The sequence below is a fragment of the Nyctereutes procyonoides genome, unplaced genomic scaffold (assembly GCF_905146905.1).
Source record: "Nyctereutes procyonoides isolate TBG_1078 unplaced genomic scaffold, NYPRO_anot_genome, whole genome shotgun sequence".
NCBI lineage: Eukaryota > Metazoa > Chordata > Mammalia > Carnivora > Canidae > Nyctereutes > Nyctereutes procyonoides.
Window position 1 is genome coordinate 31,686,607 of NW_026575134.1, and position 15,453 is coordinate 31,702,059.

Here is a 15,453-nt window from a genome sequence, read left to right on the forward strand (position 1 = left end):
GGCACTTCTTTAAAGCATCACTGTCCTTAGCCAATCTCTCAACTAATACCGAGTCCCAGGCCTACCTCCACTCCCCCACACTAAGAATTTCATGTTGGAAAAAAAACAGAGAAGAAACACCTGACGTGGATCCTACAGGTCCCCCAAAGGATTTGCAGGTTTCCCTCTTTTCTCTGCCTCTCCTGGCTTCCCATTTCCTCCTACTCGTCTGAGCATGAAACGTAGGTCTTCCAGGACTTGGTGAATGGCTGACACGGATGACCACCTGTGGTCCACGCCAATCAGCTCACGTGCAAGGGAAGGTTTACTCTGGGAGACAGAGGCCTGGGGCCTCCTGGGACCCAGGGCTGAGAAGGGGTGGGAGGGCATCCAGAGAAAGCCACTATTACCTCCTTCTGTCTCTGGGGGCGTGCCACCTCTGGCCTCTCAGATGGGTCCTCCAGGAGATGTACACCGCCTACTCAGCTCTGCTCTTCCCAGCTGTGGCTTCCATGTGGCTGCGTCCCACCCATCCATGTTTGCTCAGCCTCTGAAGGCTTACTCAGCACTGAAGCATCTGGGAGGGAGGGATGCCAGGGAGACACTCTGACTCGCTGCTGGCTGGCCCAAGAACAGACCGGCCTTGGGTCAAGGGTCCGTGCCTCATTGGGTCCACGGTGGCTTAGGTGGTTGGGAACAGTACAGGAGCACAGAGGGCGGTTCTTCCAAAGGTTGTGAATGGAAGACACAGTCGGGAAGGAGTGGAGGACAGGGCAGCTAATACGACATATCCTAATATATGCTGGTATCCGGACTATATGGCACAACGATGCATACTCTCAAACGCAAGGACTAATGCAACATTCTTGCAGTTGGTAGTGTTGGGCAAAGGGGCGGCGGTGCACTCCTGGTCTTCCCCCCAATTGAAAATGAAGCTACTAGAGAATGGAGCAGCCCCTCGGACTCTCTGGACTTCTCAGCACCTAGCAGAGCGCTCTCTGCCGAAGACCTTCATTAAAAGCTGACTACCAATGCAAATTTGAGCACCTCATACGATCACAGAAGGGACAAGACCTCAAGGAAGAAAACTCATGGAAGGAGAACATGGCCCTGTGTCATTCTGTGGCATTCCAGAACCAAAGATTAACCAGACTGATAACCTGCTGCGTTTTCAGAGAGCAACAAGGAGGAAATGCGAAAGAGGCCGTCCTCCAGGAGGATCCAATGTGACAAGATATTTGCCAGATCAGAGCACACTTTCAACTTCTCACGGGCCAGAGTTCTCAGGTAGCCAAACTGGGGCCAAAGAAGAAGCTGATCTCAGGACTGCATAACCTAAGAAGGAAGCTCAAGCTGTTAGTCGAGGGTAGGGGATGAGGAATATCCAACTCCTGGTCATCAAACCTCCCAAACACTTCTCACCCTGCAGAATTCACAGAACCTGTTGCTCCACAGTCTCGTTTACAGCATCATCAAGCCCCAAGGAGACTTCTGGGCCGGGAGAGCAGAGCCCAAGGAGAGCCACAGAGAATCAGATGCAATGATAACTGGCCCCTCCTGTACATTCCCTTACCAGGGCCGAGCATCTCATTTCCCCTGATTTTCTTCCTTGGGCTCCACCCTCCAAGTGCAGCATGCAAGGATCAGGTCTCCGCCGGCCATATCAGCCTCACGGCCCGCCACACGCCCCCACCCCACACACAAGCATATGCACACTTTGTTCCCACCCTACCCTCTCTGGCTGGATGCCCAGCCTCATGCTTGTTTCTGGGTCCGTTTCTATTTATCTTTGAAGAGTAGGCAGAGACTTCTTTTCTCTGAAGTCCTGCCACGCTACCCCGGGGAAACTGTCACTCCTCGCTGTCCCAGTCACGCCCTCCAGTCTCCCACGGCGTGCTCCTCGCTCCTGTGCTACAGCATTTACCACACTTTCGGGTAATTATCTGCAGGGCACTCTGTTTCCCCCTGCAGACTGTGAGCAATTTTAATCTGATCTCGCTGCGTGTGTTTCTTCCAGAACCTGGGTGGGGCCAGACAACAGGAGGCACTCTACTACGAATGGTCTGTGTGAGTTAATCAGGAAGAGTCAGGGCAGTAACAGGGTGCTGGGGGAAGGCGGGGGACAGGGAGCTGATGAGGGCCACAAGCTGTTCACGGACGGGACACGTAAAGGTCTTCTGCATAACCAAGCAGCAGCTCCGAAAACTTGCAAAGGAGACTTGCAAAGGAGACTTGTAGGCAGGAAGCCCTACACGCGGTCCCACCTGAAACTTTCTCCACTGCCTTCGGTGTCCAGGCTGGACATCCTCACATGCCGATGGATGGACAGATGGGAGTCGGAAGCCAGGAGAGCCAAGAGAAGGGGGATGTGCCCGGGCACTGGGGGAGCCGAAAGAAACAGCTCCGAACACTACCATTGGGGCTGCGAGATCAGGAAGCAATTATGGTCTTGTGTGGAGAATCATTCCGACTTGCTTCTCAATGAGGGATGCTTCAGCAATGCTCAAGCTCCTGCTGCAATGGTTCGAGGAAAGGAAGCTTTCATGATGCACACACTAAAGTACAAAGAAGAAAACCCCCCAGGTACAGAAAGGTGGCAATCAGCCTCTCCCCCACTCCCCTGTTTTTTCCAACAAAGTCAGCATCTCTGCCCTTCCTAGCCCAGCTGGGCTCTCAAGCTCTCAAATTAAAAGTGGAAAAAAGGCTCCCACAATCCCGCCATTAATAGTACCTCTAGCAGCTTTATTCTAAGCAAGGCCAAATGAGTCCTTTTGCGGGGACAGTTCCTTCCTAGGGCCCCTCTAAGGCAGCTCTTGGCATCACTTGGCCACAAGTTTTATAGTAAATACCGACTACCCATCAAACTCGAGGTTGCAACATTTGGGGCTGGAGATGCCCTACACCCAGACTACTAGCCTTTTCCATCCGTACTTGAAAAATTATAATAAACACAAGTACTCTCACGTCTCATGCCCTCCACAATTTCTCTAGAAATGATCTTCGGCTGTTCGGTCACTTGGTTTTATCTGGCTGCATCCCCTCGGGTATCCCGTATTCTTGGAGGTGTTTATTTGAGAGGGCAGGGTGAGAAGCAATCGCTGTCCCCAACTCTCCTTTCCCAGGACTATCTATTCCCTGGAAGCCTGGGCTCCAGCTCTCAACTAGAGTCTGTCGCTGGAGAATTTGGGTTGGCTGGGGCGTTAGGGCGGGCAGGGGAGAAAGATGCAAGCGCAACTGTCCTCGGGTGCCTGGAAGCAGAGGTGATGATGGTCTCGGTCAGACACTCGGAGGGGTGCTGACTCACCGCCTCCAGGTCCAGGACTGCTGTGGAGACAGAGTTAATGAGGCCTGCACACCACGTACAGGAAATGAGCATCTCGAAATAAAAGCTGGGAGATGGTCTATGAGCCAAGCACGTGGCTCTGCAACCCCAAAGAGCACACAGAGCAGCACCGCTCCCCACCCAGAGGATTCACTCTCAACTACCTCGGTCGGTCTCCTCTACACCCCACCTGCGCTCGCCTCTCTCTCAGCCCTGGTCTCGCTTTGCTTTTGTGCTTTGGTCACTCTCCAGCACTTCACGTCCCCTCATTCGGATTTCTACTGCGACATGGGGCGCACAGCTGGGCCCTGCGAGTGTGGCTTCCTGGGGGCCGTATTCCTTTGCGAGGGCTGCCGTGAACACAGTACCACGCACCAGCTGGCTTGAACAACAGAAATTTACTGTCTCGCAGTTCTGGAGGCAGGATGTTGGCAGGGTTGGCTCCTTCTGAGGCCTGGAGGAAGAATCTGTTCTGTGCCTCTCCCCTAACTGCTGGTGGTTTGCGGACAATCTTTGGGGTCCTTTGAATCATGGACGTATTGCCCCCAATTCCTGCCTTCACATCCACACAGAATTCTCCCTGCGTGTGTGTGTGTCCAGATCTGTCCTTTTGGTAAGGGCCCCAGTCAGACTGATTAGAGGCCCAGCTTGCTCCGACACAACCTCATCTGAACTAATTATATCTGCAAAGACCCTGTTTGTAAATAAGGTCACGTCCTGAGGCACAGGGGTTTCAGACCTCAACATATGAACACAACTCAAGAGAGGCCACGACCCTCACTGGATCCTCTGCATGCAGCTTAAGACCTGGCACATGGAGGCACCTCGTTACCTGCCCACTGGCAAGAACACCGGTAAGGGTTGCCTGTTTGCTCTCTTGTTCTCCCTCTCTTTCTCTTTCTCTTTCCCTCCCTAATTCAATCTCTCTCTCACACACACACAGAAACAAACACACACACTTCTACAGAAGAAACAGGACAAAGCTGTCACTGTTAGCTTCTGGGGAGGTGCCAAACCTCATGCCCAGCTTTCCAAATTCTCCTTGAGCGTTATCACCAGGATACAGCAGGCAAGATAAAGAAACTGCAACCCAATTGCCAAAATACTCAATTAACTATCTTGGCATTGGTGGCTTTTTTAGAAATGCTTAACTCTCCAGCATTCCTCACGGAATAGGAAGGTGGACAGGCATCATTAGTCTTTCCTACTGAGAGACACCGAGTACAGACAGAGGGAACACATGCCAGCCTTCATATGCAACCGTCCCCGTGAGCTCCCAGGACCAAGGGCTGGGTGTGCACCCATCGCCTGGAGTTCCTGGTCCCAGGTGAGTGATAACTAGACGGTAGTGTCACAAGGTGACGTGAAGAATGTTAGCTTGGACACGGGACAACCCAGGTTCCTATTCTGGCTTTGAGGAAGAATATGTTCAATCTGTTCCAGTGGCTTTACCACTTACAGGCTACGTGGACACGGCACAACCATGGAACAACCTGCGTGGTCCTCGAGCTCTTCATCAAGAAATGGCGATCGTTTTCTGGGAGAGGACTTTCTCTCGTAGGAATTTCGTGAGACTGGATAGAAAAATACAGGTACAGGGTTTAAACTGGTGCCTGCCATTTACTTAAGGCTCCGAGTGATGGCTACCCATATCCATATATGCATCTCCTATATGCCTGTTCTCTTTTCCAAGGCCTGACCCCCCCTCATCATCACCCGAGTCTCTATAAGCTCTCTGTAGTGACAGCAATCAGAATTGGGAGTCACTTAAGAGGTATTCATTTTATTGTCATTTACTGTGGTATAACGTATTTCTGCAAAACGTACAGGCTTAAAAAAACAAACATTTATGATCTGCCAGTTTCCGTGGGTCAAAAATCCAGAGTGGCTTAGCTCTCGCTCAAAACCTCTTCCAAGGTTATAACCAAGGTGTGTGTCAGGGCCACTCAGCTCAAGGCTCGGCTCAGGGAGGAGCCACTTCCAAGCTCATTCAAGGCGGCCACTGATGGGTCTCAGGTTCTCGCTGGCTTTTGATCAGAGCCCTGCCCAGTTCCTTGCCACATGGGCCTATTCGTGAGGAGGCTCGCAACATGGCGGCCAGCTCCCATCAGCATAAGCAGGAGCGAGTAAGCAAAACAGATGCCAAAGTCCTTTCTAATCTTGGAAGTGGCATTCAATCAACTGTGCTGCTACTTCCCTTACTAAAAATTGACTTGCTCATGTTCACAGCAGTGTTCTTCATGACAGCCAAAAGGAGGAAGCAACTCAAATGTCCATCAACAGGTGAATGAATAAACAAAATGTAGAAATTGATTCCACACTCACGTTCACAGCGGCGTTCTTCACAACAGCCAGAAAGGGAGAAGCAACTCAAACGTCCATCAACAGGTGAATGAACAAACAAAATGTTGTACAGACCCATGATGGAAGGTTAAGGTTGTACAGCCTTAATTAAAAAGGAAGGAAATCTTGACACATGTCACAGCATGAATGAGCCTTGAGGACATGACACCAAGTGAACTAAGGCAGTCACAAAGGGACAAATACTGCACGATTCCACTTATATGAGTTAGAGTAGTCAAATTCATAGAAACAGAGTTGAATGATGGTTGTCAGTGGTTGGAGTGGAGAAGAGGGAGCTGTTTAATGGGTACAGAGTTTCAGTTTTGCAAGATCAAAAAGTTCTGGAGATCAGCTGCACAGCAATGCATATATATCTAACACCATTGAACTATACACTTAAAAATGCGTAAAATGGGAAGTTTACAATAATGTGTATTTTGACACAATTTTAAAAAACCACATGCAAGTCACAAGGTCTAGATCACATTCAAAGGATGGAACTATACCAAGGCGTGAATCCTAGGGGGTAAGGATCATTGCAAGATGCCTGTACCTTCAGTCATTTATCTAAAGTTGAAAAGAATCTCTGTTCAGTTAGGATCGAATTTAATATATCTGAGGCTACCTGAGTGCTGGCCACACCCAACATCTGCCCGGCAGTACCTGCTGACTCTCAGATGTGTTCCTAAGAAACAAAAAGCCACATGCACGCCTGCTCCATCTTACTGGTTTTGGAATTATCTGGTAAACAGGCTATGTTTCCAATCAGTGAATCCTCAATTAAAAATCGATCCCACCACAGTGTTCTTTGGTCTTTATTACATCCTGGATGGAATAAAAAAGTATGGTAATGGTTGCACTTTCACGGTCCACTCCCACTTCCAAGTCCTGACAGTTTGTTGTTAGTTTTAAAGGCCAGGGATAAAGACAGGAACTAAATCGGGATGAGGAAGAAGGGGAGGAGAGGCACACACAGCTGGTGTCTCTAAAGTGGAGACACTGCTTTTTCATACCCTCATCAAGTCGGAAGAAAAGTATTTCAAGCACTGTATTTCCTGTCTTCGGGCCAGTTCTCTGCACTCCATCCAAATAAACATTATAAAATATAATTTTCTTTTCCCACATCAATTGAAAGCAAAGACGCATTTTTCAAGGGCTGGGAGCCCAGGAGGAGCAGATAGGATATTTTCTCACTAAATGAGCTCATATGCAGGAGGTGCTTAGCAAAGTGTCTGGTGCATGGTAAGACTTGATAAATGTTCACTATTATTAGGATGACAAGGAGCCAAATCCTGTGCTGTATAAGGACCATATTTTGACTAGTCCAGATGCCTCTGAAATTCTTCAGGAAGACATTGCATGAGGCTCAGTCTCTCAAAAGCCCAGTACAAGTCGGGTTTGCCCCCCAGCACCGGTACACTGGTGTTCCTTTGTTCAAGCACCAAAATTAGTAGCCAGTTCGCATTTAGAAGGTCCACGATAGAGAAAAGCATACCCTTTGATACTGAAATCACACCCCGAGCAGGAGGACGCTCATATCACAGGAGGAATAGCCAGCAGGTCTAGATTCTCATCTCAGGCTCACTGAAGGGCATATTTCCATTGAGGGAATGAGAGAAGCATCTACTCTATTTAAACAACAGCAATAATACTCATTATTTTAATAAATGGTATATACTTGAACTCACAAAACTTACACACGTATATAGCATAATACCACATAAAGTACAAATTAAATACAGCTTCATGGGGTACCCGGGTGGCTCAGTTGGTTAGGGGTCCAACCCTTGATTTTGGCTCAGGTCATGATCTCAGAGTTGTGAGCTCAAGCCCCATGTCGGGCTCCGTGCTCAGCATGGAACCTGTTTAAGATTCTCTCTCTCTCTCCCTCTGCTCACACACATGCGCGTGCTCTCTCTCTCTCTCTCTCTCTCTCAAAGAACAAATAAATAAACACAGCTTCATAACATAACGCCCTACAAAGAACTCTTTTCTAGTATATAGCACTTATTGAATCCACTATGTGCAGGGCATCGTGCTACTAGGTAGGATCTGTGGGATCCAAGGCGGGGGAAAAGGCATGCTTCTTGTTCTTTGGTAGCTGGCAAGAGTGCCTTTCCACAATGGGCACCCTTGCTTGGAGACTGTCATACTAAATGGCACCTGACAGCTGTCACCCATGCCTTAATGGGACTTGTTTCCTGAGAGCTTACTTTCCACAGGGATGTCATTTGGGCACAGAAGGCACAAAGCCAAGATGTGAAAGAAAGCTACTCCATTATGTACTTGCCAAGAGCTGGGCTTTGTGTGCATGTGTCCACCACTGACTTACCCTATATCGCATGTTTATAACATAAGAGTACAATGCAGAGAGAGAGAGAAAGGAGACAGACTTAGAAATACAAATTTCAACCAGCCATCAGAGAAACAGTTCTTAGGGGAAAGCAAAAAATCTGCTTCAGCAAAATGCACGGATAAGCACATGGAGGGTAGGGGATGCTAGCAAAACCCAAACCATCAAGATATATTCTCTAACTTCAAGTTTTAGACTGAGGGGTCATTTTGCTGAACATCTCATGGCACCATTGGTGAGTCTAGGATGCATGAACACATAATTAACCATATAAGAAACAGTATTTACAAAAATGTTCCTCTGTATCTCCTATATATGCTAATACTTGATTTTGTGACTGCTCTTCTCCTACTTGACATCTATCACTGCTGATGGCAGATGCCATAGGAGGTATAATGAATGTGTTGTGGTTTATAAAAATTTGACTTTGTGCAAAGGCTAGAAACACCTTACTGTTCAATCAGTAGTTGAGAAATTCCTAGGCAATAGGGAGTCTGGGTGGCTCAGCTGGTTGAGGGTCCAGCTCTTGGTTTCAGCTCAGGTTATAATCTCATGGTTGTGAGATCAAGCCCCTGTGTGGGGCTCTGTGCTGGGTGTGATGCCTGCTTAAGATATTCTCCCTCCCTCTCTCTCTCCCCACCACCTCCACTCACTCACACATGCTCTCTCTCAAAAAAAGAAAAAGAAAAGAATTCCCAGGCAATGGCAAGATTAAAATCCTCTCTAAAGTTAGTATAAAACAGTGGTTCTCAGAATTAATGTATACTTGAATCACTTGGAAAGCTTGTTCAAACACAGACTGCTGGACCCATTTTCTGGGTTGATTCTGTTGATCTAGAGAAGCAGCCCGAGCTCTGTATTTCCAAAGAGTTCCCACATGATACTTATCTCAAGATTATATTCTGAAAATCACTGGGGAAAGGAAAACTCAAGGAAAGGATTGTCCAGACAAGAACAATCAGAACCTAATCCTACCCAAGACTCACCTCCTGTAGCTGTTCTCTGCACAAATTTTGGCAAAATCTATGTTTTGGCAAAATCAATCTTTTGTTGCCTATGGCCCTCAGGCATGCAGACTTGGATTGGTCATAATCCTTGATGTGTGACCTACCCTCAACCTATTCATTCATTCATTCACTTATTTTTAATAACATAATAAACATCAACCAAAATAAAGGCTAGGACTTTGAAAAGGACCTACTTATAACTTCAAGGAGCTTGCTCCATCCAGCCTGCCTCCCAACATATGAGGTAACCAGTTAGCTGCCTTTCTCTTGCTTTTCTGGCTTATGATTCTACACAGTCTATAAACTGTGGTAAACAGCAGAATACTGGGTAACAGTCAAAACAGATGAACTCTACCAACAAACAATAATGTAGGTGAATCACAGCAAAAGGATAATTAAGTGAAAAAAGTAATGATTGCATACAGATCATACCAGTTTACAACATTAGAAGTATGTGATGACTTAACATGGATGTACATTTTTAAATCTTTATATATTTTTTTGATCACTGAAAAATTGATTTCTCAGAGATTAAAAAAATATGTGTTTACCAGAAAAGTCAATGAGTGAAGAAAAAGTGCCTGGCCAGTTTTAACAGAGGAGGTATGACCCCACTGTATCCTTGTAGGCGCCCTGCTTTTTAGGGAGCTCACCTTCCCATCCCCCTCAACTGCATCCTCTCAGATTCCATAAAATTGTTCTGAGATTGTAAATCCTGATAGGAGCAGGCAATTCACACAAGAGGGAACTAAGTAGTAAACAAACACACAGGGGAAAATGTTGACTCTGCTCATAATCAGAGAAATGCAAATTAAAGCATTTGGGGAGCTATCATTCTATGATTACTAACTTAGCAAAAATGGAAAAAACAGAACAGCAGTGAATGCCCAGGATATGACGGTAAAATTGACACACACAGACAATGCTAGTACCCATGTAAAGAAAGGAAAAAACTGTTTCCCACAGCTGCATGTGGAGGTGTAAGCCATGATCTGTGCAGATGTCCCACTCTGCAGAATTTATCCTAAAGGAGTAAGGCAATGGATGGAAACAGCGCAGGCGGTCTCCAACAATGCAACAATTTAGAAAACCACAGTAGAGCATCCTGACTATATGCAACGCAGTCAGGGGTAAATTATAGTTTTGCAGAGAAAATGTGTACGTGATACTTCAGACAGGAGAAATATGAAATCCAAAACGGTAGGCACATTACAGGTAAAAGCATGTGTACAGGGGCTGCAAGGGAAAGTGCAAACGTTAGCATGGCTGTTGTATTTGGAGTGGATATGGGTGTTGTTTTCTTCCTTTTGGTGTTACTGTCGTATGGTGATGCAATTATTTTTTAGAGCTTTGGAGGCTTCCTACCTTGAGAGCTTTCACAGCTCTCCTCGTCACTGTTGTCTTGACAGTTATTTTGCCCATCGCAGATGAAGCTCTTGTCAATGCAGAGGCCGTTCTTGCAGTGGTAGCGGGCGGTAGAGCAAAGCAGAGGGTTGGCTGCTGTGAAGGGAAAACAGAGCAGGTCACCAGGGAGGCCAGCAAGTCCCATGGAGAATCCCTGGAACCAGGAGTGTGTCCCGCTCAGGAAGCAGTGAGTCACCTTCTAGGATGGTTGACTAAAAGACCATCCTGCAAAACTGGCCTGTTAATGAGGGGGACAGGATAAGACTTACCTTGCCTCATTCTAAAAGCTCCTTTGGGGATCCCTGGGTGGCGCAGCGGTTTGGCGCCTGCCTTTGGCCCAGGGCGCGATCCTGGGGACCCGGGATCGAATCCCACGTCAGGCTCCCGGTGCATGGAGCCTGCTTCTCCCTCTGCCTGTGTCTCTGCCTCTCTCTCTCTCTCTCTCTGTATGACTATCGTAAATAAATAAAAAAAAAAAATAAAAAAAAATAAAAAATAAAAGCTCCTTTGCCCAAGTCACCAGGCCGTGCCCTGTAACCATACCAATGTGGCCAGAAGGCAATGCCTCACTCTGCATGGTTAACCTCCAAGCGGGCTAGCTGCCTCTGAGGGGCCTGGGGCAAAACCTGAATCTCCTGGGAGAGTCACAAGTGATCTCTTATGGGTAGCATAAGGCCCACAGAGAAGCAAAGCCTGAAGGAGGAGCTGAGTCGGGGAATCCATGAACCTCTGTGACCCACGGAGTGACAGCACGATCTGTTCCAAGAGCTGCGTTGGGATTCTTCTGGTTCTATAACTATGGACTAGTAGCCTCTTAACCCCTCGTGTATCTTCATGGCTCCCCATGGTAAACTCACTGGTCTCAATTTCTTTGCAATCAAAGAAGCCCTTTAACCTACTTGGTCAGCCTGAGCAGCATCTCTGTGAGGCTCCCGGTTCTAGGCACTTTCAGAACCTCAAAAGAAATGACAGGTGTGGAGGCACCTGGGTGGCTCAGCTGCTTAAGTGTCTGCCTTCGGCTCAGGTCATGACCTCAGGGCCCTGGGATGGAGCCCCATGTCGGGCTCCCTGCTCAGCGGGGGAGTCTGCTTCTCCCTCTCCCTAGGTGTTCTCTTGTCCTCTTGTTCTCGCCTCCAAATAAATAAATAAAATCTTAAACAACAACCACAAAAAGAAATGACAGGTATAGTCCTTCCCCTCGAGGAAGAGGGTGGCAACCAAACAGTGTGAGGTCAACACAAAGCTTCTTAACAACACACAAGCAAATTTCCACAGAAGATCAGCATTTTCACAACACAGTTCCCCTTGCTCCAGTTCCGTGCAGTGCAATTCAAACAAGGCTCATTCCAGAGCTCTATTTTCAATAAATGAAATAGCAAAGTAGAAATCAGTCCAATCCCAGCTCTGCCAGTTATGAGCTGCGTAATCCTGCGCAAATTACTTCACCTCTTCGAGCTTCGGTTTCTTTATCTATAGATGGGACTGGCTACAAAATGTGTGGGGCCCAGTGCAAACCGAAAATGCGGGTTTGGTGGGGAGGGGTCAGCTGTTTGAAAATTAAAAATTCAAGAAAGGCATAACAGCAAGCATGGCACACTTCCAGGCTGAGCCTGGGCCCCTACAGCTGTGCCGGTGACAGGCCCTGCTTACAGCATTAATTTGCACATCAAATGAGATGACATGTGAGCAAATGTGCAATGCAAAGTCTGACTCGCAGCACCAGCTCAGGGAACATGAGACACGCTCCCCTAGTTAGGTCTGTCTTGGTCTCAAGAGCACGGCCCTCCCTGCAGAGGCAGTACTGGCATGATGAGGAGGGATCACACTGGATGTCGCATAATGAACGGAGCCCACACTTGCATTACATGTGGTGGGAAGAGCACCAGGTTGGGGTGCCAGGTGCCCAGCACAGAGACTGCTAAGGGATCAGGGGCGAGTCCGCTGTGGTGTTCCTCGGTGGACCTCAACTGCAAGATGGCATTTGTAATACATCTTCCCCACATGCTTCACTGAGCTACTATTTAGATACACACAGATCAAGGCTGCAAGGGCTCGAAGACTTCACAGGGCTTCATAAACCCTAAGGACTCAGAGGTCTGGCTTTCTTTGTTTTTTTTTTGTTTTGTTTTTTGTTTTTTTGTTTTTAATATCCGTAACTATTTAACTCAGGAAGTTTGACTTGAAAGGTCAGAGAAGGTAGAGGCTGGAGGAAGCCAGGGCCAGTGTAAGGATAATGGGCCAGTGTAAAGTCAAACAAAAGTCGTCTGGTCTGAAATATACGTTTTAATGATCTAAATCGCTGTGGGCCAGAGAATGGTTCAACTTGATCAGAATGAAACCGAGGTCTGATTTCAGCCAAAACCAAAATGGGGAAGCCCAAACCACAAATCACATTCGGTTTCTGTCCAAGGCAGCCCTCCAAACCCTTCAGCATCCCACCGTGGTGGCCTTCAGCGTTCCCTGGGACCTTGTGGGTCCCGTGTACGCAGCCAAAGTGTCAGCAGCAATCAGCTCACTCCGACGGACAGCCTCGGAAAGGGGCCCTAATTGCTGCAAGATGGGGTGGTTGCACACGTACGTGAACACCCTGCTGGGGAATCTGTGCTGAATCAACCTCGCTGACAGTGCTGGCAAATACTTGCTTTTCTTCAACCTTACACCCTTTCAATCCTGCAAACTTACCCACGGAAAAGAAGTCATCTGTGTGTGTGTGTGTGTGTGTGCATGCAAGTGTGTACACACATAGATTATATATACACACGTACACAAGTATGTGTGGATACAGATCACAGACACCTTCAAGATTGACGTAAGACACAGCTCTGATAAAGAATCCAGACTGGCTGAAAACCCAGTCACAGACTGGCTTTACCGCATGTAACTGAAAGGACTAGCACCCCAACTATAAAGATCTCTCCCAACTAGAGAGGAAAAAAGACAGACGACTCAGTAGGAAAATGGGCAAAGGGCGGGATCAGGCAACTTCCCGCAAGACGAGTGGCAAATGGTCAATAACAACTGGAAAAAATGTTGATGGTCATCGGTAATGAAGCACCACTTTAACCACAGAAGACTGGCCAAGCTTAAGGTCTTAAAATACCAGGCTGCTGGCAAGCATGTGGAGGGAGAGAAGGTCTCCCACCACCAGTGGGAGTGCAAACTGGCGGACCCACCTTGGAGACCAATTTAGGAATATCCGATAAAACGCTGCACATGCCCTACAGCCCAGCAATTTCGCTTCCAGCTAGACACTCCACGGAGAATCCTGAACAAACAAAAATGTTTACTGAAGCACTGTTTAGAAAATTAAAAAATTAGAAATGACCCAAATGTTCACCCACAGCAGAATAAATACAATGTGCTACACAATCCTTTTTTTTTTTTTTTTTTTTTTTTTGGTGCTACACAATTCTACAGCAGGAGTTGGCTGTTTCTGTAAAGGGCCAATAAGTAAATACTTAAGGCTCTGCTAACCACTGCCTTTGTCTCTTTCATGACTACTCAACTTCACCACTGTAATGCAAAGAAGCCATAGAAAATTCATAAACAAAGAGCATGGCTGTGTTCCAATAAAACTTTATTTACAAAAGCAGGTGGTAGGTCAAATTTGACTGAGTAGCTGTAGTATGCCAACCCCTGATGAACAGTAGTAAAAAGTCAAGCAACCAAAAAAACAAAACAAAACAAAACAAAAAAACTCAAAATCAGTGACCCAGAGTCAAGATGGATAAAGATCACAAATAGGGTAGCGCGGGAGAAAGTAAGTTCAGGACAGTAGATGCCTCCAAAGAGACGGGAAAGGACAGAGTCCAGGAAGGGGTATGTACTGTGAACTTGTAATGATACCTGGTAACATTTTATTTTAAAAATCTAGAGCAAATAAGGCAAAATGGAAATATGATTTTTTAAATTGAGGTAAAATTGGCATATAACGTTACATTAGTTTCAGGTGTACAAAATAACAATTCAGGGCAGCCAGGTGGCTCAGTGGTTAGCGCCAGCTTCAGCCCAGGGCGTGATCCCGGGGGTCCTGGGATCGAGTCCTGCGTCGGGCTCCCTGCAAGGAGCCTGCTTCTCCCTCTGCCTATGTCTCTGCCTCTCTATGTGTCTCTCATGAATAAATAAAAATCTTAAAAAAAATAACAATTCGATGTTTGTTTATATTGTGAAATGATCACCACAGCAAGACTAGTTAACATACATCACCACACATAGTTACACATTTCTTTTCTTGTGATGAGAACTCTATTTTTGAGAACTTTTAGGATCGACTCTCTCAACAACTTCCAAGTATATGATATAATATTAACTATACCTATACCATTATTGTTATTACTAATAATGTAATTGATTAGTATTAACTACAGTTAATATAGTTATAACAGGCAGTGTGATTTAAAAAAAAAAGATTTGAGAGAGAGAGAGAGAGAGAGTGAGCGAGCGCACAAACGGGGGGAGGAGCAGAGGGAGAGAGAATCTCAAGTCGACTCCTCACTGAGCACAGACCCTGACGTGGGGCTCAATCCCACCACCCCAAGATCATGACCTGAGCACAAATCAAGTCAGATGCTCAACCAACTGAGCCACCCAGGAGCCCCAGTAATGTGATTTTTAAAACAGGGTGTGGGGCGTGGGGGTACCTGGGTGGCTCATTCAGGTAAGTGTCTGCCTTGGGCTCAGGTCATAATCCCGGGTCCTGGGATCGAGCTCCACGTTGGAACCCCTATTCGGCGGGGAGCCTGCTTCTCCCCCTGCCTCTGCCTGCTGCTCCCCTACTTGCATGCACATTCTTTCTCTCTTTCTCTCTCTCGAATAAATCTTAAAATTAAAAACAGAGTGTAGGGGACACAGGTGTCCCTTTAATTCTACTTTGCTTTTTCAGTATGTCTGAAACATTTCACTACACAGTTTGAAGTGTCTAGTCTGGCAGACATGTCTCAGTGACCACTTACTTCTGTTTCCCTTTACTCTTCTCTCACAAGACTCTCTGGCCCACAAACACCTGTTTTAATATCTTTTACACGCAGGTGCCAGTTGCTCAGAGG

General features: G+C 46.9%; 1 protein-coding gene across 5 annotated transcripts in view; it reads right to left on the minus strand.

The window, feature by feature from the left end:
• The window catches only part of LDLRAD3 (low density lipoprotein receptor class A domain containing 3), a 228,242-nt gene that overhangs the window by 89,648 nt on the left and 123,141 nt on the right, over window positions 1-15,453 (minus strand). For all 5 annotated transcript variants that reach the window (XM_055301209.1, XM_055301213.1, XM_055301210.1 and 2 more), the window contains one exon: window positions 10,370-10,504. In XM_055301209.1, the coding sequence (XP_055157184.1) occupies window positions 10,370-10,504 (135 nt within the window). The remainder of the gene's footprint in view (window positions 1-10,369; window positions 10,505-15,453) is intronic.